Here is a 26,332-nt window from a genome sequence, read left to right on the forward strand (position 1 = left end):
ATTTCTTTTGACCAGCCTTTCTTTTGACCTGTCTTTCTTTTGACCTGCCTTTCTTTTGAAATGTCTTTCTTTTGACCTGCCTTTCTTTTGACCAGCCTTTCTTTTGACCAGCCTTTCTTTTGACCTGTCTTTCTTTTGACCTGCCTTTCTTTTGACTTGCCTTTCTTTTGACCTGTCTTTCTTTTGACCAGCATTTCTTTTGACAAGCTTTTTTCTTTTGACCTGTCTTTCTTTTGACCTGCCTTTCTTTTGACCAGTATTTCTTTTGACCAGCCTTTCTTTTGACCAGCCTTTCTTTTAACCCGCCTTTCTTTTGACCTGTCTTTCTTTTGACCTGCCCTTCTATTGACCAGCTTTTCTTTTGACCAGCTTTTCTTTTGACCTGCCTTTCTTTTAACCAGCCTTTCTTTTGACCTGTCTTTCTTTTGACCTGCCCTTCTATTGACCAGCTTTTCTTTTGACCAGCTTTTCTGTTGACCTGCCTTTCTTTTGACCTGCCTTTCTTTTGACCTGCCTTTCTTTTGACCTGCCTTTCTTTTGACCTGCCTTTCTTTCGTTTGCATGGAGCCAACTGCCTAAACAGTTGTGTGTCACTGAACCTGTGCACTTGCTCGTGTTATGAGACGGGTTAGAGCACACCAGTACAATTGTGAAGGAGATCCGAAGCCACATTGGAGGAGGGAATGCTAAAGCGCTCCACAGCGAATTAACAAACCATTCGCTATTGAAGGAGGTCAAATCTGAAATATTTTGAGCAAATTGATGATTTCTCATCCCAATTATTATGTGATACTGATTTCTGCCTGTTGACTGTCCACCTCACCGATGGGATGGGAGACAGATTGGGAGCTGGATGGGATGATGGGATTCTCGTAGAATTGGAGATTAATGGGATGGGGTGGAGTCGGAGATGAATGGGATGCTTTGGATGGGGTTGGAGTTGGATATGGATGGGATGATGGCATGGGGTGGAGTAGGGCATTGATGGGATGGGGTGGAGTTGGAGATGGATGGGATGATGGCATGGGGTGGAGTAGGGCATTGATGGGGTTGGAGTTGGATATGGATGGGATGATGGCATGGGGTGGAGTAGGGCATTGATGGGATGGGGGTGGAGTTGGAGATGGATGGTTTGCTTTGGGTGGAGTAGCAGACGAATGGTTGTTAGGGGAGCAGCCTTTAAACTGCAGTTATTTTAAATCCATAATGTAGTCTTGTCTTAGTCAATTTTGTTCACTTTGTTAGCATGATTTCCTTGGCAGTCTCTGTGACATGAAGTCTTATCGAATTAATCTAAATACAATTGAGATTCATATGAAGAAGTGAACCGTGGCATCTTAGCCATTTTAGTTCATTTCTTTTTCTCTCCTCTTTCAGTTGTCACTTTTTCCCCCCAAGGATAAAAGCAATTCCACCTACCACTCCCAACCCTTGCAAACCCATTTGTGGCAATCAACACTGATAGATTTTTTGTGTCTTTGTGGTGTGAAATTGAATTTACATCAGCACGAGGCAGCCTTTGTGGACTATTCAGTGCTGTAACGGTAAACTAACGCTGATATTTTCCCTGATACAAATTGTCACCGTGAGCAATCTTTCGCAAGACAGTTTCTCAATGGTATGTTTTGGCAGGTTTCAAGTTTGACTGCAGATTGTACGTCGCTGTCACATCTTTTGACCCACTCAGGGCGTACTTGTATGAAGAGGGGCTAGCAAGGTATGTCAATCACAACATGGATTTCAGGCATTCCCGTATGTAAATCCAATGGCAAGTCAGTTATTAGTATAAGAGAGCATAAAGAAATGTTCTAGATCTTCGTGTTTAATACCTGTACTTTGATCAGCATTGCGATAGTCGTGCATTCAATGGTATCATTTCCTTTCCTATACCAGATTTGCCACAGTCCAGTACAACCACACCAACAAGACCATCAAGAATGTCATGATGCATCTCACTAACTACAGCCTCAACAAGCGGAGTAATGACTACGTCAGGTGGGGCAAAGTTGTTAGTTACTTTCACTCGTAAAGAGTGATTTCTCCCGCTGTTATCTGCCTTGACCAGAAGTACCCCCTTCATGGGTGAAACAAGCCATGATGGTGGGGAGTGTTCAGTTTTTGAGTAGCGATGCTACTGTAATGTGTGCATTTTGTAGTCGTTATCGTTTCATTGCAGTTGCCAATAAAGGAATTTCCGTTGTAAGGAAAATTGCGCCCTCTGTTGGTCCAGCTTGGGGCTTATATCACTAATAGCTACCACCACACTAGAGCAGAATTGTTAAGATGGCACTTGAGTAATGTTTTCCTTATCAATTTCTGTGACAGCACTCAGAATTTAAGGTGTCAAAACATTCTACTCCCATTCAACTCACTTTAAAGGGAACCCCCCCAAAATGGCCCTTTGAGTTTTAAGACACTGAAAATTACTTAGAGATTTACGTTTTGTGTTTGGAAAACAATCTTAGGCTCTTTCTTTACAGCCCATCATTTAGTTAATAGTACCTAACTCCTGGTTGACCCCAAACCCATGCTATTTAAATTGTCTTCAATCTTCGAATTTTGTCATTTTTTGCTTCAAGTGCCCCGTTCCACTGAGATTAAAGTTCTACCAACCCACGACAACCTACAGGTCTGAACTTTCAAGCCCACTGAAATTCTGACATATTCCATGAACAGGTGCAATGATCTGAACATTGAAGACTACGGCAACAAGTGGAGCTTTGGGGCCATGGTCAGATACCTCCAGAAGAAAGGAAAAGATGTCAAGGGTAAGAGGACAACATTTCTTTAATGGCGAACTCTGGATCACCACAGCCGTGAATAGCAAGCTGTAATTCCATCATTGATGCATGCCACCAGCTTTTAAATGAGGGAGCTGGCATAAAATGTCTGGAGATTTATTGACTCTTAACATATTGGGCAAGCTCATAGGGAGGACCTCGGCTGCCTTGTGGTGTTACAAAATGACGCTATGTAGTTTAAATAATAGACCGTATTCGCGGCGTTACCAATTTCAGTCGTATTCCTGAACGTACTGTAAAAGTTTTAAACCCGTAATGGTATGGTACCAGGTGATTTTGGGGGGTCGGAATGAAATCTTAGAATATAATCTGGTTCTTTGAATTGAACATTTTCCAATAAACACACTATGTATTCACTATTGGGGGCAGAGCAAAGTGCACCAAAGGTTATGCATAGTACATAGCAAGTCAAAGGTCATAAGGCATGACAGCATACAGTTGCGGTAGTGTGCTTGATTAATCCTAACAGTCCCAAATCCTCCAATTTCAATATGATTTTACATACTCCCGAGGGGGTTGGTTAGGGTTTAAGTATTACAAAAACAACTCCCTGGCAGGTCAGTATGCATATTAAAGTGGTGTTAGAAGCTTGCTTTGTAAGCCTACGATCAGTGGTTGGATTCCTTCCTGGACTAGCTTTGTTACAGTTTGGTATATTTCTTCACATTGTCGGCAAGAAATTGGATTTTTAAAACATTGAAGAATTTGTCGATTGTGATCTCACAACTTGGGAGAGACTTGGGTGGATGTATTCTGCGAGGCAGAAAAATCTATCGCTGACTGGAATTGGCTGGTAAACTCCATGAAAATGTGTTGATCAGTTTGTCCCTTTTTCTTTTTACCTAGGTATGCTTGGTCGCATTGAGGAGGTTGTCAGCAAGACGCTGCTGTGTGCTGAGCTGCCCGTAGCTACGGCCTGCAAGATGTTCATGCCGCACCGTGGGAATTGTTTCGGTAAACTTCACTGTTTGTAGTCTTTGGGGTAGGGGATGTCAGATGGCGGTGTTTTGGGTTGGGAGGGGTTAGAGGGGGACAAGAAAGTCAGTCGGCGTTAGATGACTGAATTTCAGAAAAAGATGTCCAGTGTCTGACTCGGATTCTGATGACACTTTGAGTAAGTTTCTGTTTTATGGGAAAAGCAACAAATTAGCCCTCCCTCGTAACTCCAGCCCTCCCTCACTCTGAATTTTTTCCCTCATTTTCAGTTGTGTCAATGGATGTTTTTTCTGATTTCCAAAAGCTGTTTCGATACGATTTGTCATAAGGTTTTCTCTTTTGCCCCCATGAATTCATGTAAAATCTATTGAAACAATTTGTTTTGCATGTAGGTCATTATTTTTTCCTGAAGTTGCTTAATAAAATTAATTAGTTTAGGTTATATAACAGTAGTTCCAAGATTCCATCTAATGAGTTTCATACAGCTTTCAACCTGTACCCATTTCATCCATGTACAAAACTCAATTGTTAGTGTTCCATGCTACTTACTGTTGACACTGCAGGCCAGGCTAGAAAATGTGGATTTTTATAGTGAAGTGAATATTGCACAAGCAGGTGTAGCCAGAAAATAAATAAGCCGTGTGTGAGAGGGCTGCTTCAAATTTTTTTTTCTCTGCTGCTTTGAAAGGACATCATCACATTCATGAAAGGGTTTCCAAGACGTTGCAGATTTCTTCTTCAGCTTTGCGAATTTCTTTTACAACAGGATTGATTGGATCACAGGGATGAAAAAAATTCACATGGGAGCAATTTGGTTTAGAGATTCATAGTTGCCATGATACTCCAGAGCACATGGACAGCACAGTCATGACACCTGGAAGCATAGCTTGAGTGTCGCTCTGTGAAGTGCTCTCAGGATATGCCTGAGTGGAAGGCCGGTTTTAGGAAAAGGTGTTCTTGTCAGCTTCAGCTACTCACTCTGAAGTGGCTAATGTAAAAAAAAAAATCAAAATGGAGTACACCGATAGCATTTAGCCATCACAAACATGGCTGTGACTAAGGAAAAGAGCCTAGTTTTTGTAATTAGCCCATTCGGGGATAAAAAATGCACATTTAGGTCCTATTTGATTTATTTTCATTTTTTGTTTACCATTTTGAAGGATATTTTCGAGGGTTTGCTGATGCTATTTTGAATTTTCAATGTTCATGAGTAAACCTGTGGTGTTATTTTTGGCAGAAAGCCCTAATACCATAGTTGGTTTGGCACCACCGGAACAAAGTTCTAGGATTTCAGGTGTTTTGTTGGGGTAAAGTTTCTCTCCTTTGGTGATTCATTGTGCAGGTACATGAGAGTATAAAGTCAGTGAGCAACCCTTTCTCACACATGTTTTCAAGGAGCAAAATTGGGATACATCAGTGTTATCAGACAATCCCTAAACTGAACAGTGTCTTCCCAGAATGACATCATGGCATCTGTGCCTAAAGTTGTCAGGAAAAGGAGGAACAGTGTCAAATGTTGAAAGAAGTACACCTTACACGATAATTGAACGCATGTTTAAGAGGAGTAGAAAGCTGCCTAAAGATTGTGTACGTAAGAGATTAAAGAGGAATTCCTCGCATGGACCCTTGAAGCAGTGCTTAATAGCATCATCCATTACACAGAAAGCCTGCGGTATCCATACCATGCATGCCATTTTGCAGACCCTTGTGATCGATGCGTTTGTATCTGTTTGTGTCCCCCCCTCTCCCTTCTGTCTCCCCTACTTCCAGAGTTGTATGGCTTTGATATTCTCATTGATGAGAACTTGAAACCCTGGGTGCTAGAAGTCAACCTCTCTCCCTCCCTAGCCTGGTGAGTCTGACCTCCCCCCATTTCTCGGTATGCCTACTAACCCTAGACAAACGATCAATGCAAATTCACGGCAGAAGACTCATAAGAGGACTTTGCTGTAGCACAGTTTGTACACATCTGGGTCAGGTGAGGTAGGGGTGAGAAGTTAATGGAGATGAGTGGGAAAGGAATGGATTATTGTTTTGTTGATCATGGATCACGTTTGAAAAAAAGGCCGGGCAACTGTGATTGATCTTGTAAGCTTGGAAAGGTGTTTTTGGTAAGCATATAAAAGATCTGCTTAACAAAGTGAGGTTACCAGCTAAAATTTCAGGTAATGTCTGGGGTTATTGACTGGTACAACCCTGCTGACTTGGCTTGGCACAGGGTATATGCTCGACAGTTTTATATTCTTATTGATGTAACACCACATATGTACCAGAAGCTGGGCCAAGATGAGGAAAGAATTTTGAGAGGGGTCATTCATAATCTATGTGTGTCAAGAACATGCTCTAAGTCCCTTTACCAACTTGATTTGACCCCATTGCATGCTCAAGAAATATAGATTTGAGAAAGAAAAATCAGCAAATAATGATCTTGAATGTTTTTCTTTGCACCCTCTGTATGCATGGTTTCATGTATTTATCATTACATGCATTCTTCAACATTTCTTTGCCAGGACACATAAATTTGACACTTTCCAGAAAAATTCAGAACTAAATCAGAATTAACAGGAATTTTAACAGATTTTCTGTTCTTTTTTTTGGCATCCTCTTTAGTGATGCACCCATTGACTTGAAGATCAAATCCAACATGGTGTCCGATCTCTTTAGCTTGATTGGTAAGTGGATCTCTCGCAGGTATGTTATCCTAAATATCCCTCACAAAGCTAATAGTTGTAGTGGGCGAGAAGTGCATTGTGCCTAGAAGGCAGACCAATTTTGTAGAGCAAGGGATGAAGCAGGTAAGGCAAGACTGTAGCTTTCCTTCATTTTTCATATTTTCAAGCTGCCTGACACAGTGGTGCATATTATGTAGATTGAATAGACTTTCAATTCTTGGTCTACATGATCATCGAGAAGTCACTTTATGAGTTTCAGGGTCCAATACATACTTTATCTATACTGTTCCTAATACATGAATTGAGAGTTTTGTTGATACTGTCAAACACGTGTGTATCATGCATTAGCAAAATTGAAGTGATGACTGAATGAATGCAAATATGGTAGATTTATATTGAAATGAAGCAAGCCAGCTGCTCAGTTGCTCAGATTGTGGACCAGCTTGAATATGCAAACCTTTGATATTTATAGATGTATGGTTCTGGTCACAGTTGACATTGTCAAGTGCTGTTTTGTTAAGGGAAAATTAAAAAAGCTCCTTAATTCCAGTGGGCCAATTGCATTGTGGGCACTTAGGACCAATAAACCCTTTGTGAGTTAAATTTGAATAAAATCTGGTACACTTAGCTCTTTAGTTTCACGTGAACATAATTAGAATTCTCTGTACTAAAGACACTGTTGCTATACCTTGTGATTCGGGGCAAGCTTTTGCTTAGTCTCTATGCAAATCTTGCCCCGAATCACAAGGTATAGAAACTGTCTTTAGTCTGGGGAATTCAAATTGTTAAGTTTAAATAAAGTGCAATCAGATCACTCAGTGTACCAGATTTATTCAAATTTAACTTGCAAAAGGTTTATTGGTGAGCCATGTCTCTTTCTCTAGAGGCTTGGTACATCCAAATGTTCTTCAGAATTAGAGATTAAATATTTGAACAGTCAATTATTCGATCTGACTTGACCCTATAGACTTTATTTACTGGGTCGGCCATATTGAATTTGAAAGCGAGGTAAACTCTTCATTTTTGAATATTGAGAGTACAACTGAAGCAATAAAATGAAATTTCATGACAGATTTGCACCTGTCTACTCTAATGAATAATTTAAATTCATGATCGAACACAAAGAATTAATTGAAAATTATTGAAAGGGGGGCTTGGAACGCACGGAAGTATAAAAGAGTCTGGTGCTATCCTAATCGACAGTTTGCAATATGTAAAAGAGATTTGGGGAATAAGATCAATAATGGCCTCCATGTGAATAGGGTCTATTGAAAATACCTACATGTACAGGATATGTATCGTGCTTGACTCTCAGAAACTTGCTTGTGCTCATGGACTTTTGATGTGAATGGTTTATTGCTAATAATTTGTTCTGTAAACTTAAGAATGTTTCCTGAGGTGCGTGTGCATCCTGCATGTGTTCGATTTCTAACAGTCCCTGTATACCTTTTTTTCTGTGATCTCACAATTGTGCTGGACTGCCATGTGTTGTGACGGTAATCTACTTATTCAAGATAAACTAGTCAAGCATGCAGCATTCACATCTGGTTGAAGCTGCCCGTAGGAATGTATAGGATCACCATGGCCAAGGTGGTCCACACGTGGTGGTGGTGTTTACATTTAGCGCAATCCAGTCACATGGGTGAAAAAGCTCTATTGACATTAGCCTCAAACTTGTTCACAGCCAGGGGAATTCTTGCACAAAAAGACACACCTTTCAATGAAAGGTACCCCCTGTTATATCCTCTGCGCAGGTTTCATAGCACAGGACCCCATGATGCGCCGGATATCGCAGAGCAAACGCAACCAGGAGCTGGCCGCCAGCAGCGTGCTAAGGCAACAGGTAGGTCATGTGTCGCTCAAGGACTTGTGTTTATTCATACAAAGATAATTCATCATTTCTCACAGAGTGAGGGATATTCCACATATTGAGTGCATCTGTGTAGACTGGTTTCATCCATATGGAGCGTCCTTTCTAGGCAATATCCATTTTCAGTCTGTTGCATCTCTCTGTGTCTATTTTCTGAAATTTTGCAGGCTGTAGTTGAGAGTAAAAACAACCTGTGTTAGACCCAGTGGAATGAGTTCTCCCCATTAAACTTGTGTATTTTTCAGCTGTGAATTATATTTCGAACACTTTCAAAATGGTTTCAATTTCAAAGTACATTTTCGTGAAGAAAACATTTTAGTATATGCTGTCGTAGCCTAGATGCATGAACTCAAATCCCAGCCTCTTGGCTACTTTCAAGAATTAAGCACCTTGCATTTATCACTGCCTTTACGGTACAGTCGTTGTACAAGCTTTCAAGCACCTGGTTGTTTTTGAAAAAGCAATCCTTTTGATGATACGTACTTAAAATTACTCTTTTTGTAAAGCCTGAATTGTACTGCGGTGTATTTTTTCACATTGATTCCACCGATTTTTCTCTCCGCATTTTACTGTCTCATTCTCCTTCACCTCATCTCATCTGCTGTGCTGTGCACACCACCCCTCCATCATCTCTCACCATGTGTGCCACTCTGTTTGCGCACTGTGTGCTGTTCATTCACTGGGGGCCTTTCTTTACAGAAGGTTCGCATTGGTTCCCAGTTCATGGTAAGTTGGGTGAATGCAGGGGAATGTGTGAGTAGCCATTTGGTCAGATGAATGACAGCACTTGAAGCACTTATCAAGAAGCACTGTTCATCAGGGGCCAAAATTGACAGACGGCCTTTTGAAAACCATTTAAAAAAGAAAATCCTCTGTCTATTCCTCAAGCATGTTGAACATAAGGGGCTGCGAACTAAATGTTCAACTTTTTGTTGACTACTGGTAATGCAAGAATTTTAAAAATGGTTTGTGCTAGAGCTCAGACTGGAACTGGTATCGTTTTGCACAAAGTTGGACATTTTCAGCGTGTCTCATTGTTCCAACATCTGAACAGGTACTGCATACAAACAAGTCCTAATAAGAATTGCATGTCATTAGGATGTGTTTTCTTTTTTTTTTTTATTTGGGTATTGCTTTGTTTGATTTCCCCACACAGCGTCAGAGACCCCAATCTGCTAGTGTCTCTAGTCGTCCCAGCTCCGCTAAAAAGTCCAAGGACGTAGGGAACCAGAGTGAGAAGGCTCTTACTGCTGAGGAGAGGAGGGTGGTGACTGAGAGCAAAGATGAGTACCAGCGACGGGGAGGATGGCTCCGGATCTTCCCCTCACCACTCAGCTGGGACAAGTACAAGTAAGGAGCTTAGTGGTTGATGACAGAGAGTAGGGGTGGGGGGTACTGAGAGTAGAGTTGAATACCAGCGACGGGGAGGATGGCTCCGGATCTTCCCCTCACCACTCAGCTGGGACAAGTACAAGTAAGGAGCTTAGTGGTTGATGACAGAGGGTGGGGGGTACTGAGAGTAGAGTTGAATACCAGCGACGGGGAGGATGGCTCCGGATCTTCCCCTCACCACTCAGCTGGGACAAGTACAAGTAAGGAGCTTAGTGGTTGATGACAGAGAGTAGGGGTGGGGGTACTGAGAGTAGAGTTGAATACCAGCGACGGGGAGGATGGCTCCGGATCTTCCCCTCACCACTCAGCTGGGACAAGTACAAGTAAGGAGCTTAGTGGTTGATGACAGAGAGTAGGGGTGGGGGGTACTGAGAGTAGAGTTGAATACCAGCGACGGGGAGGATGGCTCCGGATCTTCCCCTCACCACTCAGCTGGGACAAGTACAAGTAAGGAGCTTAGTGGTTGATGACAGAGAGTAGGGGTGGGGGGTACTGAGAGTAGAGTTGAATACCAGCGACGGGGAGGATGGCTCCGGATCTTCCCCTCACCACTCAGCTGGGACAAGTACAAGTAAGGAGCTTAGTGGTTGATGACAGAGGGTGGGGGGTACTGAGAGTAGAGTTGAATACCAGCGACGGGGAGGATGGCTCCGGATCTTCCCCTCACCACTCAGCTGGGACAAGTACAAGTAAGGAGCTTAGTGGTTGATGACAGAGGGTGGGGGGTACTGAGAGTAGAGTTGAATACCAGTGATGGGGAGGATGGCTCCGGATCTTCCCCTCACCACTCAGCTGGGACAAGTACAAGTAAGGAGCTTAGTGGTTGATACCAGAGAGTAGGGGTGGGGGTACTGAGAGTAGAGTTGAATACCAGCGACAGGAGGATGGCTATGGATCTTCCCCTCACCACTCAGCTGGGACAAGTACAAGTAAGGAGCTTGGTGGTTGATGACAGAGAGTAGGGGTGGGGTGTACTGAGAGTAGAGTTGAATACCAGCGACAGGGAGGATGGCTCCGGATCTTCCCCTCACCACTCAGCTGGGACAAGTACAAGTAAGGAGCGTAGTGATTGATGCCAGAGAGTAGGGGTGGGGGGTGCTGAGAGTAGAGTTGAATACCAGCGATGGGGAGGATGGCTATGGATCTTCCCCTCACCACTCAGCTGGGACAAGGGCAAGTAAGCAGCTTGGTGGTTGATGAGTGGGGGTTGAGAAACTGGGAGTAGAGATGAATACCTGCGATGGGAAGGGTAGTTTTACAGTCTTCCCTTGCCATCTAGCTCAAGCTTGACTGATGGAGCTTCTCAAATCTCCAGCCCCACATATCTGCAGTGTGTGCATATACATTCCACGTACGGGATATGTGCACATGGAGTAGAGTTTTGTAGTTGCAGTATGCCACCAAGTCTTCTTCATTGTCCAAGCCAAGTCAAGATGGACCAGCATCCCATCCCACCTTGCTTTCTGAGATGTTATTCCAGCCTGGAAATGTCTAGTCAAATTTCACTCTGTTTACCTCAGCCTGGCTCAGACCGTCCCATTGCAAAGAGCTGGAGTACTGAGATGCCGTTCTAGAATCTTGGAGATTGAAAGGCAGTCCCTTTTTTTCAATCCTGTGTTGATTTCTTTTGTATTGAACTTTAGTAGTCATTGCCCCAGTGTAGTATCAACAGGTTTTTTTGAACATGTGTTGTTTTTGTTAATGTGGTATCATCCTGTTTTTACAAATACAGAAATTTCTTAGAGAGTCGTACCAACTTGAACCAAGTGCTGCACAGCCGTCTGTACCCAGACAAGTAAGTTGGTTTGCTGTGGCTAAGCAGTTAAGTAACCCTTGCTCTGCAGTGCTTGCCCGTAGGGCAATGTCCTGTGTACTACAATCGGGGTCATTGTAAATATGGTGAGGAACTGTAAGGCTGGATCATGCACAGTTGTGAAAGCATTTCAACTTCTGCAGGTTTTACCGGAAGTATATTTCACGACATTATCAGAATTGTGTTATCTGTTCGTGATACTTTTTGCTCTGTGTGAACCAGCCCATACACTAAACAGTGAATGCCAATATAGATGAAGTAATTTCACTGTGATAGTCCAATGAGGACACCCCCCAATCAGGTTGGTTTGCATCCTCCAAACGTTGAGAAGGTTGGCATTGTCTATTAGACCGACCACAAAGTTACACTCACAGAGCAAGGGTTGCTCTGGGTTTTGATATTCAAGGGCCATGGCTGTAGTAGAGTCCAATGCATGCGTGTGAATATCGTAACTCATAAACTGACAAGATTTGATGGTCATTAACAGTTTGCTAGGGATTAATTGCACTCAATAGAATGTGGACATCAGTTGATAGAACAGCATCTTACAGTTGGCACACATTTACTCATGGGATGTTATTGCTTTCTTTCCATTTCAGCCGCTAGAGTGGTATATTTTTGACGTGGGTTCATCTTCGTCAGTCATATTTTTCTTATGGTCAGGTCATTTTGATCTTTTTTCACATTTTTCATCGAAATAGTTTGCCAGGGACAGTGCTCAGGATTAAAAATCGAATGTTTTTGCCGTCATTTTTTTTTACCAAAGACTTCCAGTTAAGTCTTTGCTTGACCTTGGCGGACAGTAAACACACACAGTAACAACATGCTTGCCTACCATAGGAACAGGAATAAAGTAAAGAACAAGTCATGCAGGCTACCTCATCCTGTTATTCCGTTATCTCAACTCCAAACAGCATTTCTTTAAAATGTAAATTCACTATGTACCAGGCTGAGAGCCTGTTGTAAGGACTGGATTTGTATATTACCATACCTCATACATATTCATGATCGAGAGCCAAACTCTCATTAGTCCATTTATCACGTGCCAGTTGCTACTTTTAATTGTTTATCACCGCGCAAGTCAAATACCTGTTGGCGGCAGGTGATGGAATTGTTGCGTGAGTGAAGTATGCACGTGTGAGCAAAGCCCACATGAACAGACGGGGGCACACTAACAGTACATGTCACCTTTCTGTTACTCCTGAAAGTTTAATGCCTGAATGAATGTGTCTGACGTATGGTAGAAAAAAAATAACTTTGTTGATTTTGAGTAGATAGTCGATTTTTGCTCTTCCTGTTATTGGAAATTGAGAAACTGGTTCTCTCAGCTTCACCTTGGGAAGAGTTTATCAATTTCAAATACCTCGGTGAGCTAGAATCGGCTCACTACCCACTCTTGACTACTTCCGGGTACATAGGCTTTATATGCAGAGCCAGGGAGCCCGGAACTGGGACAAAAGAGTTGGGCCTTATAACAAAAGACCGTGCTCAGCACAAACGACTGAGTTGCTGGGCATTACCAACATTTTTTCGCTCTCAATAGTGGAGATAATCCAGCCTGGTTTTGAAACAGTATACCACAGTTTGAGGCATTTAGAGCGAGCGGATTACCACCAGGGACAAAAGCTCTCCACCATTGCAGCGATGAGCCACACAGCACCGCTGCACGCTAATCTGGCCCCTATTGAAAAGAGGTCAGCAGTGCACTGTGCCGGTTTCGGGAACAAATGAATCTTACCTAAAACCGCACAATCTGGGCTCTTTTTCCAAGGTTGCAGGCCTGGCTGAAATATTCAGGAGTCAATGAAGTTTACCTGTCAGCTTTAGAATAGGGCCCAAAGAGTCATTCATGTGGGTATAACCGGCCATTACGTGAAATGATGAATTTTTGAAGAATTTTGAAAACAGAAAATCTTGAAATTGACCAGGCATCTTGTCTTGCTCAAGAAAAATCCACCCGGCAGCAAGTGGTTAAAGCGTGTTATATCTGTACAATGCATGTACATGTATATTTGTCACTGTAGGTTTGCATACTTTGTTGGAGTTGTGGCCATTTTCGGTCGTGGGACTTTGGTTTTGAAATACATTGTGCCCCTGACCTCGCCCAAGCCTATGCAGTACATGCACACATTGGCAATCCAAGCTGAGAAAATTAATAACCCCTTCCTCAATAAATCCATGGTGGTGAACTAAATCAGTGCTGATGTGGGTTAGGATTGTACATGAAGGTACATCAACTTTTACTTGTTAATAGGAGTGTAGTGTTGAAGTACCGGTAATACTTACGATAGCTGTGGTGTTGAGGTAATACTTACGATAGCTGTAACACCACAAAAAACCATGCTGCACTTTTATAAATCAAACCCCAGGTGATCTCCATGAATGCACAGCCTCATTGTTTGTAGACTGCTGGTCATCAGTAGCACATTTTGGAGGAGTTTTCCAACTTCAAAGCAGTTTTACATCTTGTCTTTCTAGATGATATTTGTCTGCGAATTGACCGTACAAAGTTTTCATCAGCCAATTGTTCTACAGTAGCTTCATGTTGGAAATACATATGTAGGCCTATATGTTATAGTCCATGTTGTTCGATCAGACTACATGTACATAACAGTGATGTAATTGAGTACATTTTTAGAACCAAGTTCTCTACCAAATATTTAACTGGTTGGAGGGAACAAAGCTGAATTACATCGGCATTTGATGGTACATTCATAAAGGTAAGATTACAAAGCAACATAATGACTTCAGACCATCGCTGTTTGATTAAAATTAACTTTTTAGGACAAAAGTACTCGGAAAGTACTCAGCCAGTACTTTTCTCCTTAAAACTTAAATTTTACACAATTGGGAGTGTCTGAAGTCTAACATTAATTTTGTAATCTTACCTTTGCACATTTACCATCAAATGCCTGTGCACTCTGGCTTTATTCCCTCTTACCCAGTTCAGTATTTTGCGGAGAATGTTGGTACTCGGAAAAGTACTCGACTACAACACTGGTACATAAGCATCGCATAAGATTCATGATGAAAGCTGAGGTGTCTTGTAGCATTTCTTCAAGTTTATTCACTTAATTCACGCACTGACATCTTACTGTGAGTTGCTGCGGTTGTTGTGCAATGCATTTCATCCCTGCCTTGTGAACAGCTGCTGAGTGAGTTCCAAGAAACTCAGTTTCACATCATGGCTGAAAAATTGTGGGTCGTTGGTTTACAGGTTTTAGGAATATGTAAATTTGCATTCAGGTGGCTTGTGATGTGTAGTGATCAGCCGAAAGAGTCAGCAGCATAAACAGCTTTTAATCATGAAACAGGTGTTATTAAGAATTGGAGTGTCGTGTTCTCTGCTCACAATTGATTGAGCTCACTCACTTCCATGATATGCCTTTGCAGTAGGTCATACTGGGGCGGCTTTAGTTCCTGATCAGTTCCAATGCACTGGAGGGAAATTGCCTTTCAACCTTGTTATGGCTAGCCACTTAGGTCGAGCAGAATAACGTAATTTGGAGCCGGGGAATGCCACCAAAGGCCAGACTTCCACAGTAGCCTTTGGAAGATGTTCAGGGCTGGGACTGTCAAACAAAAAGTTCCCCGTTTGCCCGTTTCAAGGATGGAGACTCGATGTTGTAACATTGGTGTTGCATTTTCAATGATGTGCTTATGCGGGATTTGAGGGAGTGCTTGTTACGCAGTCATTGAAGGGCCTCTGTCTTTTGTATTCTTGGAGCCACAAGTCACATTGAGCAGTGCCAAAAGTTGTGTTTAATCTACTCCATGCAGGAACAAGAGATTACTTACTTGCCTTTTCACAGTGGTCATGGTCCTCTGATTGGAATTTGTCATGTGTTTGCATGGGTTTATATGCATTTGGTGAGCCATGCTCAGCATGTTGGACCAATTTGTGTTTGGATGTGCATGATGTGTGTGAATTAGCATAGTTGGATGACTCACATGTACCACCAACCTATTCGATAGCCCTTCAGTGCTGGTGAGGGAATGCTTCAAGTCTGAGCAGAAAGACAGAATTGTGAGCTCTTATCTCATGCATAGTTGATCTGATGCAAAGTACCCTTGGTCCTTGTCAGAACCACACGTACTCACAGAAGAAATATCTTGCATGGTGTTTCCGCAAACCTATTACTTTTAGTTCATCCTTGTGGAATCTTAATTTGAATTTCCCATTGGACAGTTTGGAAATGAAGAACTGAGCTATGATGATTTTTAACGGATTATCTGGTGCGAAGTGACTTTTCAAGTGCCGGCAGAACAGGTTGTTCAGGTCCAAGCATGCAACACATTGGTACCAGTGTATGTAATATTGGTATTAAATTCTGCAGTGCACATTGGGAAGAACTGAAGAAATTGCATCCGAGTTACACGTCTCTTGCGAAATACATTGAGAAATGTAAATGAAATCTTAAAGACACTTTCCGGATCTTTTGGAGTTCTGAAGGCCACAATTGTAATTAGCGTCAACCGCAGTGGAGTTTGCCCCTCATTTTCCTCGGGAGTTTTATCGACACAGCAGCCGTGTTTTGTGTACAAACTGTTGAAGGTATCTTCTAAGATTATCTCTGCATTTCATGCTTAGCTGTAGAGTGCCAACTTACCCCATCAATACTTCACTACAGTGTTGGGCATTAGGCCGTTAGTAAAGCAAATTGTCATCATGCAAAGTAGTGCCAAACCATTGCAATGCTTTGCAGAAAGAAAAAAAAAATGTTGCAGCCCAGGTATCGTTCAAATGACCCCTGGTGGTATTGACTATGTTCGTGTTTCATAAAACTCTCTTTCAGTATGTTCGATTTGTCGTCAGGCACTGGCCTTTTCACTAGGGCAAAGTAAGTCAACCTAAACTCCTCTTAACTTTTATCATCTTAATACTGCATGAAGTTGATATCATTCTGCATGAAGTACTTTAACTTTGCATGCAATTTATTTACGTAATCCTTTGTATTCTGTAACATTGCATGCGAATAATTTAACACTGCACGAGTCCTTGTTTTTGTAGATTGGTTTTAAATTTTGTTTCTTGGAAATGCTTTTACTCAACTTTCATGATTGATCAGCAGTTCTGTATTATGTGAGTGGACTTGTGTTAAGCTGTCTCATATGTCAAGTTTTTAAGTTTATCACAAAAGGTTTTGTCACCCTGGGAGGGATTGTTTGTACTCGGTTTTGAAACAGACATCTCAACTTTTTTTGGTTAAATGAAAGGCAAAAGCCTATTGTGTGTGGTGGCAAAATGTTGTGATTAGGATCATGGTAACGGAGAAAAAAAACCTTTCAGTCTGATTATTTTTCAGTCCAGCTGTTTGTCAGGTTACTATCTCCCAAAAACCAAAACTTACTCGCTTATTTCTTTGTTCATAAAGAGTTACCATTTACACTTGTTTGTAACGCATGACCATTATATGTTACAATGACAAGACTGATCTTTAATATTAACTCTGCATGCTTGACCTCTGTCACTCTCTACTTTCCTCTCCTTAAACCTTTCTGGACTGGTTCATGATCAGTCTGTTGGTTGCGTCACAAAACTGACGTATTGTTGATAGTTGCTGCACCACAAACTCTGCACAAGGTCTGTGGTCCGTATATCACTTTGTGGACAACCAAAACTTACGTGTCACTTTGTGGTGCAGCCGACGAATCTGCTGATGAACAAATACGTGTATGTGACAAAAGGCTGATCTAATCAGTTATTCTTAAATCACCCACAACTAAATATTGACCTTGCTGTGCGTCCAGTACATATAGGCTGCAGCGATGTGTATTCAGAAATCAGTATCCTTTGAGCCTCCCAAGGTCTGAAGAGAAAAGTCATCGAGTTCAGGGGAGAACAAAACCCTGCTCAGCCTCCAAGAGAACCAAATTTGTTTAGCCAAGCATGAAATGTATCAAAAAAAGAATGTGTTCTGTCAGCTAACTTTGCAGTACATTGGATCTTTGCCTCACCTCAGGAAAGTGACAAGCACCATTTTGCAGGAATTAGCAGACCGGGAGCTCCAGGAGCACCTCTGCCAGTTCACACGGAAGTTGGACACCACAGAAAATGTGTCAGGTCGAAAGCAGGTGCGCAACAAAGTGCGTCAGCGCTACCCGACTCTCAAGAGGATGTTCAGTGGTAAGTTGCTGTGGTTTGATATTCATGGTGCACATTGTGAATTAGGGAGCTTATCCATAACATCCTTGCGGTTTGGCCACATGCTGTCACTGCGGTTTGTCCCTTAAAGGTCCGTTGAGAGTGTGACTTCACCATGTGAAAAGTCAGCCCCCCCCTAAAAAAAAAAAACTCCACAAACAGACCAACCCACCTCCAGAGCACTGGTAGGCAAAGACCAATCTGTGTTCAACAACCAATGGAGAGGGTTAGGCAGTGCTGGAAAGATATCAGGTCACAAGTTTGTCACCGTTATCACTCCCAGTGGGTCAAAAGAGGTTCCATATGATGATTCCGACCAAGTACACACTAAAGCAACATCAGCCATGAGGTTACGGGAGGACAGGGCAATGTATGAGGATTACCAATTTATCATCATACACATTGATCCGCGCATTGGCGTGGTGATTTTTGCTAAATGTTCCAATCCAGGGTGTCAGCATTGCTCATGCAACCCCCTGTGAATGATGAAACAGTTGCAGTGTGTACGTAGTTTTCCCACCCCTGTTCCATCAAGTGACTGCCCAGGCCATTTTTTAAACCTTCCCGGAGACCATTAACTGCAGTAGGGATCTCCCATGTGAGCCCCTGCCATTATTTCAGAAGAAATCGGAGTGCTGCAAGGTTGAAGACGGCAACTACGTGGTTACAAGCAAAACTGCTGTTGCTGTACAGTGGGCTGCATCCTATCCGTGATCCGTTCTTGTTGTCCGGAGCTAGGGTTAGGTCCAAATACATTCAGAACACTTCCGACCATGGATGCAATGAACACCTATAAGTGATTTTTCACCATTTTCAACATGAACCATGGCTTTGTAAAAGTGTCTTTGACTGTGGGAGTCAGCAGGAACCCTTAAAGTTATCAACATTTTCACCCACCACAGTGTCCATTTTCATTAGGATATTAAAAGGAGTAATGCTTATAAAACAAGGAGCTTTGCTTGCTCCTACTTAGAAATCGCCTCATGACTCATTTTCACTGAACAGGTCACAATTTTATTCGCTGGGGATAACAACCTGCTAGATCTGTCCCTGTCAGTACCATTTGCTTTGAAGTCTGACAACCTGCTGCATCAGATGCTTTTCCAAACAAGCAGGTGTCTAGATACCATTCACCAGACCTCTGCCCTGTCTGGAGCTTCGACTTGGTCCTTGATTGGAAACCATTTATTGGCAGTATTAAATGTGTGAAGCAAGTTGGAGGCCCGAGTTTTGGTTTTGAGTCATACTGACGATATGGTATGAGCAGAAAATAGACTCCCAATGAGGCTGAATATTTCAAGAGTCAGAGGCCTGAAAAAAATTATGTGGGTGGAAGCCAAAAGTTGGAAATGGCTGATGCTTTGAAAATTGTCCAAACCTTTCAGGAATATTGGGATGCCCATGTTCTTGAGCATGGCATTTTGTGTCAGTTGTTTGTTGACAGGAGCAAATGGGTATTTCAGGTGAAAAGTTATTACATTGTGCCAAGTGTCAAGATTTCATTTGGGGAAAAATTTCCACCAAGGATTGGTAATTGCCTCCCAGAGGCAGTCAAGTAGTTAAGCCTGTCAAAGTGATTGTCCAAGCAAGAATCCTCTAAGACACAGTGACGGTAGAAAAGAGATTTCTTCAGTGCTAACCCTTAAGCTGCTCCAGTTACAGACAGTTGTACATCTGACCTCTTATGTTCTTTGCTCTATCCCTGTAAGCTGGTGTGATGCGCAGTGCAGTCAAAAGTGAACGGCAGGAGAGAGAACCTCTGGTCCAAGGCAAGCTTGAAGACACTCAAAAGTCCAGTGCCCAGGCTGTTCACAGTCGGTCCTCTCAGCCAACAGGCCACAAGCCCGGTTCCTCCTCGGTCACTTCCAGCCAGAGCTCCTTGGCCAGTGGGAAGGCCCAGCAGGACGGTGGCAGAAGTGGGACACAGCAGGACGGTGGAAAGGGCAGGATCAATCCTTCGGGGAAGCCTCCTGTGGCACCACCTGCTGGTAGCAAGGACAACAAGGGGGCCCGGATGGTGCTGGAGGTGCAGAAGCAGCCCTCGGCCAAGGAGATCAGGGAGAGCATCAACGTGCCTGAGATCATGAATAGCGGGGGCGACATTTCGTGAGTTGCATTCAACATGAAACTTGGTTAAATTTTCCAAAGGAGTTGCAGTAGCCTTTGACATACAGTACAATGCTGCTATAACCAACATGGCAGAGTCCACACAATAGGCTTGTTGTAGGGGTCATTATAGCAATTTGTCAGCACAGATGCACTCGGTCAAGCATTTTCAAATGTGCGGTGGCCTGCCTCATGAGTGTTTCTGTGTAAGGATATGAGCCAACTCTTCCAATGCAAAAAAAGTCAAATTAAACATAAATGTCACTGAAATTCATGAATTTCTTCAATGTACAATGTATGTTCATTACCTTTTTTCAGGTTTTTAGCAGTGGAGTCAATTGCAAAACAAAATCAAGTTTCCCATGAATTTTCCTTGAGTCATTGCTTAAAAATCACATGTGACATACCGTCTAGTTACACTGGTTCCTGTCACTAAAATTGAATTGTAATAGATGTGCTGGAAACCATTCTACAGTACTTGAGTTGCAGTGGGGCACCATAAGTTTACAACTGTTGTTGAAAACGATCGAAACTATCAAAATACGTAATGAAGATTTCTTGGAGTTAAATTGGAAAAGTCTGTCTGTTTGTGCGCTTAATTTCTGCTTCAATGATTTTTTTTCAAGGGAAGAATCCTTGTATCAATAATGCAAGATTTTCTACATCAGAGTCACACTTACAAGGCATGTTTGGTTGGCCCAATTGTACCGCGTAGTGGTGTTTGTAACAGCAATGCTGTACTCAATTGGAATAAAGTAAACATCGGAATTCATTCAACTTGAATCCAGTCATATTTTAAAGATGCTTCTGTGTAGCAAATTTAATTTTTGAGATGTCATTAAGGTAGGCATTCTGCATGAATTCCATTTTCCTACACCCCTTGCTTTTCTCATGTTCCTCAAATGAAGAGTTTACCTTACTGTCAATTGAATTGGACAGACTCTCAAATGAAAATTTGTTTTAGTTTGCCCTAACTGTTTTCGTTTTCCAGGAAGCTGCAAGCGAGGCTGGCATTTGCCACTTACCTCTTGCGGGTGCAGCAGAGGTTACTGGATGAAACGCACAAACCACCCGAGCTACTGGAGGAATCTGCCCAGAATGATGAACAAATGGTAAGGACTGAAAAAAAAACACTTAAAAAAAATGTTTCCTTGAGTAGAAAGTCACAAGAGTATGCCGTTGGTAAGGTGTCAAGGTCTACCCGACTTTAGTGGGAGGTTCAACTTAATGGGTCGATGCAATTAGTGGGAGGTTCAACTTAACGGGTCGATGCAATGTAACTTTTTCATGCAACTTTTGAATAAGTACCTGTGTTTCTCTTCCTCTTGCTATTGTAAACGGTGTTTTGGTGCCTTTGTGGCTTTAATGTGAATTAACCATATTCATGAGCAAGACCGTGATGTCACACTGTTGAGAAACTTCCAATGTTTCATTTGAGTACACAGAACTTCAAATTTTGATATGTTCTGAATTTTCTTTTTTGAGGTAATAGATTGAGTACATGGTAATATGCCTGCAGTCAACCCTTTCTCAGAAGTGATTTCAGTAAGCAACTTCTAGGTTAACATATTCAACAGGAAAATCCAAATCTAAGCGGTGTCATTCCCCGATTGTCATCACAGAAAACAGCACCCTCGCTTGTCAGGGACAACTTCCACATGGGATAGAAATGGCATGGACAGGAGTGAGTGATAGTTTTGAGCCATTTTTGCTTTTTTCTTTCCAGGACCTGGTTTTGCGATTCCTGAAGAGAGCCGCAGGCAACCTGCAGCAGCCGTTCAAAGTCATCGTGCCTAGCCGGAAGCTGCCCGCCCACGACAGGAGAAGAGTCCTGGCCAAGCAGCTGGTGGACTTTGTCCAGATTTACAACAAGGCATGTTGCTTTTATAGATTGACACTCGCAGATGAGTAAGGCTATCAAGGGTTGAGTAGTCCGAGTCGGCGTGACTTCTCATGTGCATAGTGGCCAATCCTGGCTGATTCTCTTTGCCTCTTTGGCTTGCTGCCGGGTTTTCTCAGTTGTAGAGACCCCCTATCTTTATGAGAAAATGCCTGATTGGCCTCTCTTTGGCAGAGTTTTCTCAGCTGGCGAGTGGTATACTTGCTGTTTGAAGTTGTTCTTTCAAACAGTTTTTGTTACGTAGTTTACGAATTAATCCTTATTCCAGAAATTAGGGGTCCATTTTTGTGTGTGTGCCTGTCACATCTGACATATGATTTTGTAAGTTCAGAACACATTTTCTAATTTCCAAGAGTATTGAATTAATTCTTATTACCTACAAAACAAATACTAATGGTTTGAAATTAATTCTGGTGATAATCCCGTGTCAAATAACAAAGGTCAGATGTAACAGGGACACAAAAATGTCACACTTTTGGACTCTAATTTTTGGAATTACCCTCCTGATCACGCAAAATGAGACTGTGCTTCGTTGAAAATGGATTTTTTTCAATTAATCACATTTAAGATGCTCCAGTGTTCCTTCAGAAGTCATGTGGCCAAGGGCAAAGAGCATAGTAATTGGCCTTTTGTTGTCTGGCATCCGTACACCTGTTTTTATCTTATCTGAGGCCCTCGTGTGGTGAAAGGCAGGTACCAGAATACAAGACTGGCCTTAAGTGGGGCAGAAATTGTTACTTTCTTCACTGAAGAAAAGTTTTTCCCATTTAAAACTTGATGCAGTAATGTCAAGCAGTAACAATGCCCAACGTTACCTACATGTCAGTGTTTAGGACACTCCCTGAGTGTGTAACAATGCTTACTATGCGATAAGACGGTCCCTGAAACGGCAAGGTAGGAGCTGTCACTTTAAGGCTACTTGGTCCTCCTCTTTTAAAATCTGTGGGAACAAATCAGTCAACCTACTTAATGTAGCTGTCTTAGTTGGGCCAATCCCAAATTCCCACCAGGGCTTGTGAGCTGAAAAAGAAAAAATGTGTGTCTCAAAGCTCGGATTGTTCCTATAGAGTAAATAAGTGAATACATCACGCGCACAATTCTGTTTGGAAAAGGCATTAGGGTGAGAACGAGCGTGTGAACCAACACACGCGTGTGCTACACTTCCTTTGTTCCAAATGACGGAACACTTTGGTACTCCATTTGGATGGAAATGCTTCTTCATGAACCTGGTGTGTTTTGTACACCAGTTGGGAATTTGCTGTGTTCCCATTAGGAGCATTCTGTTTCTAGGTTAGCTTGGTTACACATAGACAAATGGGAACATATTCTGTTCTGTTCTATTCAGAAGGAACAGTGGGTATTCCCGACTGAAACGTGCAAATGAACATTCTTTGGTTTTTTTCAACTTTTGAGACACTCCCTAATAGTCTCTGGCTATTTTCCATGAGCAGATGTCGGTCATTTGGCAGCTACCTGAAGCGCCTTTAGATGCTTTCAGCCCAAACGTGTCATAGTTTAATGTCTTCAGTACACGGCCCATTTGAACAAAACTGTATGAAATTGAAGGTTTATAAATGAATTATTAATTGCTGAGTATTCAGGTGTCATGGGTATAAAAATTGTTAAAAACGTGTAATAAAAACAGTTCGGTTGTATTCATCAAGACCACAAATAGAATTGTAAATTGTTGGATATTTCCAGGAGACAGAACAGATGGACTTACGCAGGAAGATGGACCAGAAGCTAGGTAACCCTACCAAGGACAAAGAGAATGACCCCAATGAGGACCGCTTCAGCCAATTTACCACCATTGCCACGTAAGCACTCGTCTCATTAGCCTTTTAGAAGCATGGCGGACACAACAGGAGGGCACTGTTTGATTCGAAAATCTTTTGTGTTTACTCCAAACTTACCCACTTCAAATAGCGCCCTCCTATTGTGTCCGCAATGCTTCTAAAAGGTTTATTCTCATGTCCACTGTCCCTCCGGGAAGTCAGCTGAACTCACCGGGGAAGAGTTTTTGGTAAATATCCTGATGAGTTTCTATGCTGGTGCTTCTCGACTCTGAGAAAGAAGAAAAGATTCTTGTCAAGGCCGTTAACCCCAGGATGCCAGGCTTTTTGGCCCATCTCGTGGGGGGGGTGGGTGAGGGATGCAGAATCCACCTTTAAGGAACTCTGATATCATACGAGCAATCTTTTTGAAACTAAAACACTCGTTATGAGTACATCTGTGAAGTTTCCATTCAATCCGATATGGTTTTGTTGTCCCAGTCGTTTGAAGTTCATAACCTTTTGCATGTCATCTTGTGCGCCATTGAGCACTTCAGTTGGAAAAGTGTACATTATTCACGGACTTGCTCCCAAAAAATGCAGTTTTGCCTGAACTGTTGGTCTCATTTTCACAAAATCGGTGTCAGCCTCAAGACATTACTGAATAACTTCTGCAGATTTGGCAAAGGAAAAAAATGATGTGACAATATTGGACAAAATGCTGTAGGGGTTGGATTCATTCCGGCTTGTTACAGGACAGCTCTAAAGTATCTCTGGTGACTTGCGACTCATTTTGCTTGGGTCCGGTCACAGATTGAAAGTTGTTGGCTTAGTAATTCCTCACAAGAATTGCACTTGTCCTCCCAACGCCAACAGGGAGAGCGAGCTGGAGGAACTCCTGACTACCTACACCAAGCAGAACAAGTCGGCCAGCATCTTCCTGGGTACCAGCTGCAGCCCTGTCAGCTACAAGCACGTGGGTGACGTCATGGCCCGCCCGGTCTCCTCCACCACCTCCGCCACCGTCGCAGGCCCGCCAGAGGGGGCCCAGCCGGGCTGCAGCAACACTGCCACCAGCTTACACCACCAGCGGCACCACTCCGGCGAAGGGAGCGCAGTGGCGCACGGTGGGGAGAGCAGAGACAAAGAAACAGGTAGGTTTATCGGGAGGGAGGGGTGGGTTGGTTGGTGCCGATATCCGCAGAATTGAAGTGCATCCTCACAGGGGAAGGAAAAGCTGGTGGGAAGTTTTCAACTGGCTTCATGCACGCATCACGTAGACTTGTACACAGGCAACGACGGTATACATTCAAACAGATGTCGATCAAGTGTGCTTTGTGTGTGCCTGGCCTGTGCACATAAACCTGTCTGTGCTAGTGTGGAGTTCCAACCGAAGGACTGCTGTTGCTATGTAAAAGCACGCCCTCTCTTGTTCCCACTGGGAAAGGATACAATGCAGGGTTTCTCCCAGGTGCTGACAGGCAAGAGGCGGCCCAAAACTTTTGGGCAAAATGAGCCTGCCTGCAGCAAAAGTGCATGTAGCAGATTTGTGTCAACATGGCCTAAGTTAAGTTCTTTGTAGAAGAATACCTTGACACTACCACTGGTCATATGAAATTTCCTTTTATTCTGCTTCTTATGCAGACCATTGTCTTGTCACAAAATCTTCACCTTCAAATGATACAAGTCTTTCACTTCATTGGTGTTTATAACAAAACATTTAAAATCAAATTAATGTTGTCTCTGTGTATTTTTTTCTTTCATAACTTGTCAAGCTTTTGTTGTGAAAAATTTGGTGTCCAGAATTTTCAGGCCGACATTGTCCTCAAACAGAGGGCTGGTGTCAAGTGATACTGAGCTCAGGAATAATTTTGGTCAAGGTTGCCTACAAGGTCGGGCGTTTCTTTTGAGTGATTACTGGTTTGATTTCTACCTCATCTCATGAAATTTTCTAGCAGTATTCCAGCACAGTATTCCCCATAATACTTAATTTAAACCTGATCCTGCATCCACAATCCTTCATTTTATGCTACCTGTGCTGGAGGGCCTAGAGACACAGATTAACTGGTTGTTACAACTGATGCGTTGGGTCATTCGGACACGAATGCCTCATCAAAGCTGCCTGCATGTTTGTGGTCACCACAAATAAAATGAATAAATTAACCATTAGTCACTTGTTCCAGAACCAGAGTCCCATCCATTATTCCTTCTGTCATAGTTGCGTCGCTGATACCTACCGATGTGAAGTTCCTATGAGGCTAAGGTTCTAACTTTCTAAAATGGCAAAAGTTGGTTTCCAGTTGTCTCACCTTTTCTGAAGTCATTTCCTGTTCCCAGCCATTCATTGTTTGAGCAGGAAAGCCCAGTGTTAAAAAATGTTCTCTGTATCTGATTCAATCGGGTTTTTGGAAGAGTGACTTGGTTTGTTATGTGTACAGGTTTAGATGGTTGAAGCCTGAAATAGGTCATGGTGAAACAGAATTGTAGGTGCTCTTGTGCTGTGTGCAAATTGTTTCAGCGGCTGGGGTTTCAAATTTGGTAACCACCATCACATCTGAAACTGAAATCTGCTACTCCAGAAGTAATGTGGATGGCTGTAGGTTTTTGGTTTGGAACGTACCAGTATTAGCCAGATGAAAAATGCATGCAAGACTTCAACAGAGGAAGTCGTCAAAAGAACATCATAGCCATTGCAAGAAGGCCACATTGAATACCGCTTCCGAAGGAAGAGGATTGGCTTGGAATTCACCCGATGACCCACTTTTGCAACCACCTACATTTTCCAGGAGGGTTCCATACTGGCCCCTGGGCTGCATGTGAGCCCACCTCTTCAGCTGGGTTGTACACCTGGCAATGTTACACATGTCGGAAACAAACCCAGTCTGATTTCCCTCCTCCACACTGGGCTACTCCACTTGGGTAAAT

The 26,332-nt window shown here is 42.7% G+C and overlaps 1 protein-coding gene across 7 annotated transcripts in view; it reads left to right on the plus strand.

The window, feature by feature from the left end:
- The window catches only part of LOC110979241 (tubulin polyglutamylase TTLL5-like), a 100,837-nt gene that overhangs the window by 11,478 nt on the left and 63,027 nt on the right, over positions 1 to 26,332 (plus strand). For 4 of the 7 annotated variants that reach the window (XM_087132522.1, XM_087132546.1, XM_087132526.1 and 1 more), the window contains exons 10-26: positions 1,633 to 1,717; positions 1,894 to 1,995; positions 2,677 to 2,768; positions 3,648 to 3,755; positions 5,508 to 5,589; positions 6,348 to 6,409; positions 8,164 to 8,252; positions 8,979 to 9,005; positions 9,436 to 9,629; positions 11,404 to 11,466; positions 16,281 to 16,325; positions 17,448 to 17,611; positions 19,339 to 19,735; positions 20,727 to 20,847; positions 21,462 to 21,608; positions 23,337 to 23,452; positions 24,284 to 24,561. In XM_087132522.1, the coding sequence (XP_086988648.1) occupies positions 1,633 to 1,717; positions 1,894 to 1,995; positions 2,677 to 2,768; positions 3,648 to 3,755; positions 5,508 to 5,589; positions 6,348 to 6,409; positions 8,164 to 8,252; positions 8,979 to 9,005; positions 9,436 to 9,629; positions 11,404 to 11,466; positions 16,281 to 16,325; positions 17,448 to 17,611; positions 19,339 to 19,735; positions 20,727 to 20,847; positions 21,462 to 21,608; positions 23,337 to 23,452; positions 24,284 to 24,561 (2,172 nt within the window). The remainder of the gene's footprint in view (positions 1 to 1,632; positions 1,718 to 1,893; positions 1,996 to 2,676; positions 2,769 to 3,647; positions 3,756 to 5,507; positions 5,590 to 6,347; positions 6,410 to 8,163; positions 8,253 to 8,978; positions 9,006 to 9,435; positions 9,630 to 11,403; positions 11,467 to 16,280; positions 16,326 to 17,447; positions 17,612 to 19,338; positions 19,736 to 20,726; positions 20,848 to 21,461; positions 21,609 to 23,336; positions 23,453 to 24,283; positions 24,562 to 26,332) is intronic. The other 3 variants (XM_087132535.1, XM_087132545.1, XM_087132542.1) reach the window with 3 other exon arrangements.

This window comes from Acanthaster planci, linkage group LG01, assembly GCF_054643075.1.
Source record: "Acanthaster planci isolate LZ-2023a linkage group LG01, COTS_SCS, whole genome shotgun sequence".
Lineage (NCBI taxonomy): Eukaryota > Metazoa > Echinodermata > Asteroidea > Valvatida > Acanthasteridae > Acanthaster > Acanthaster planci.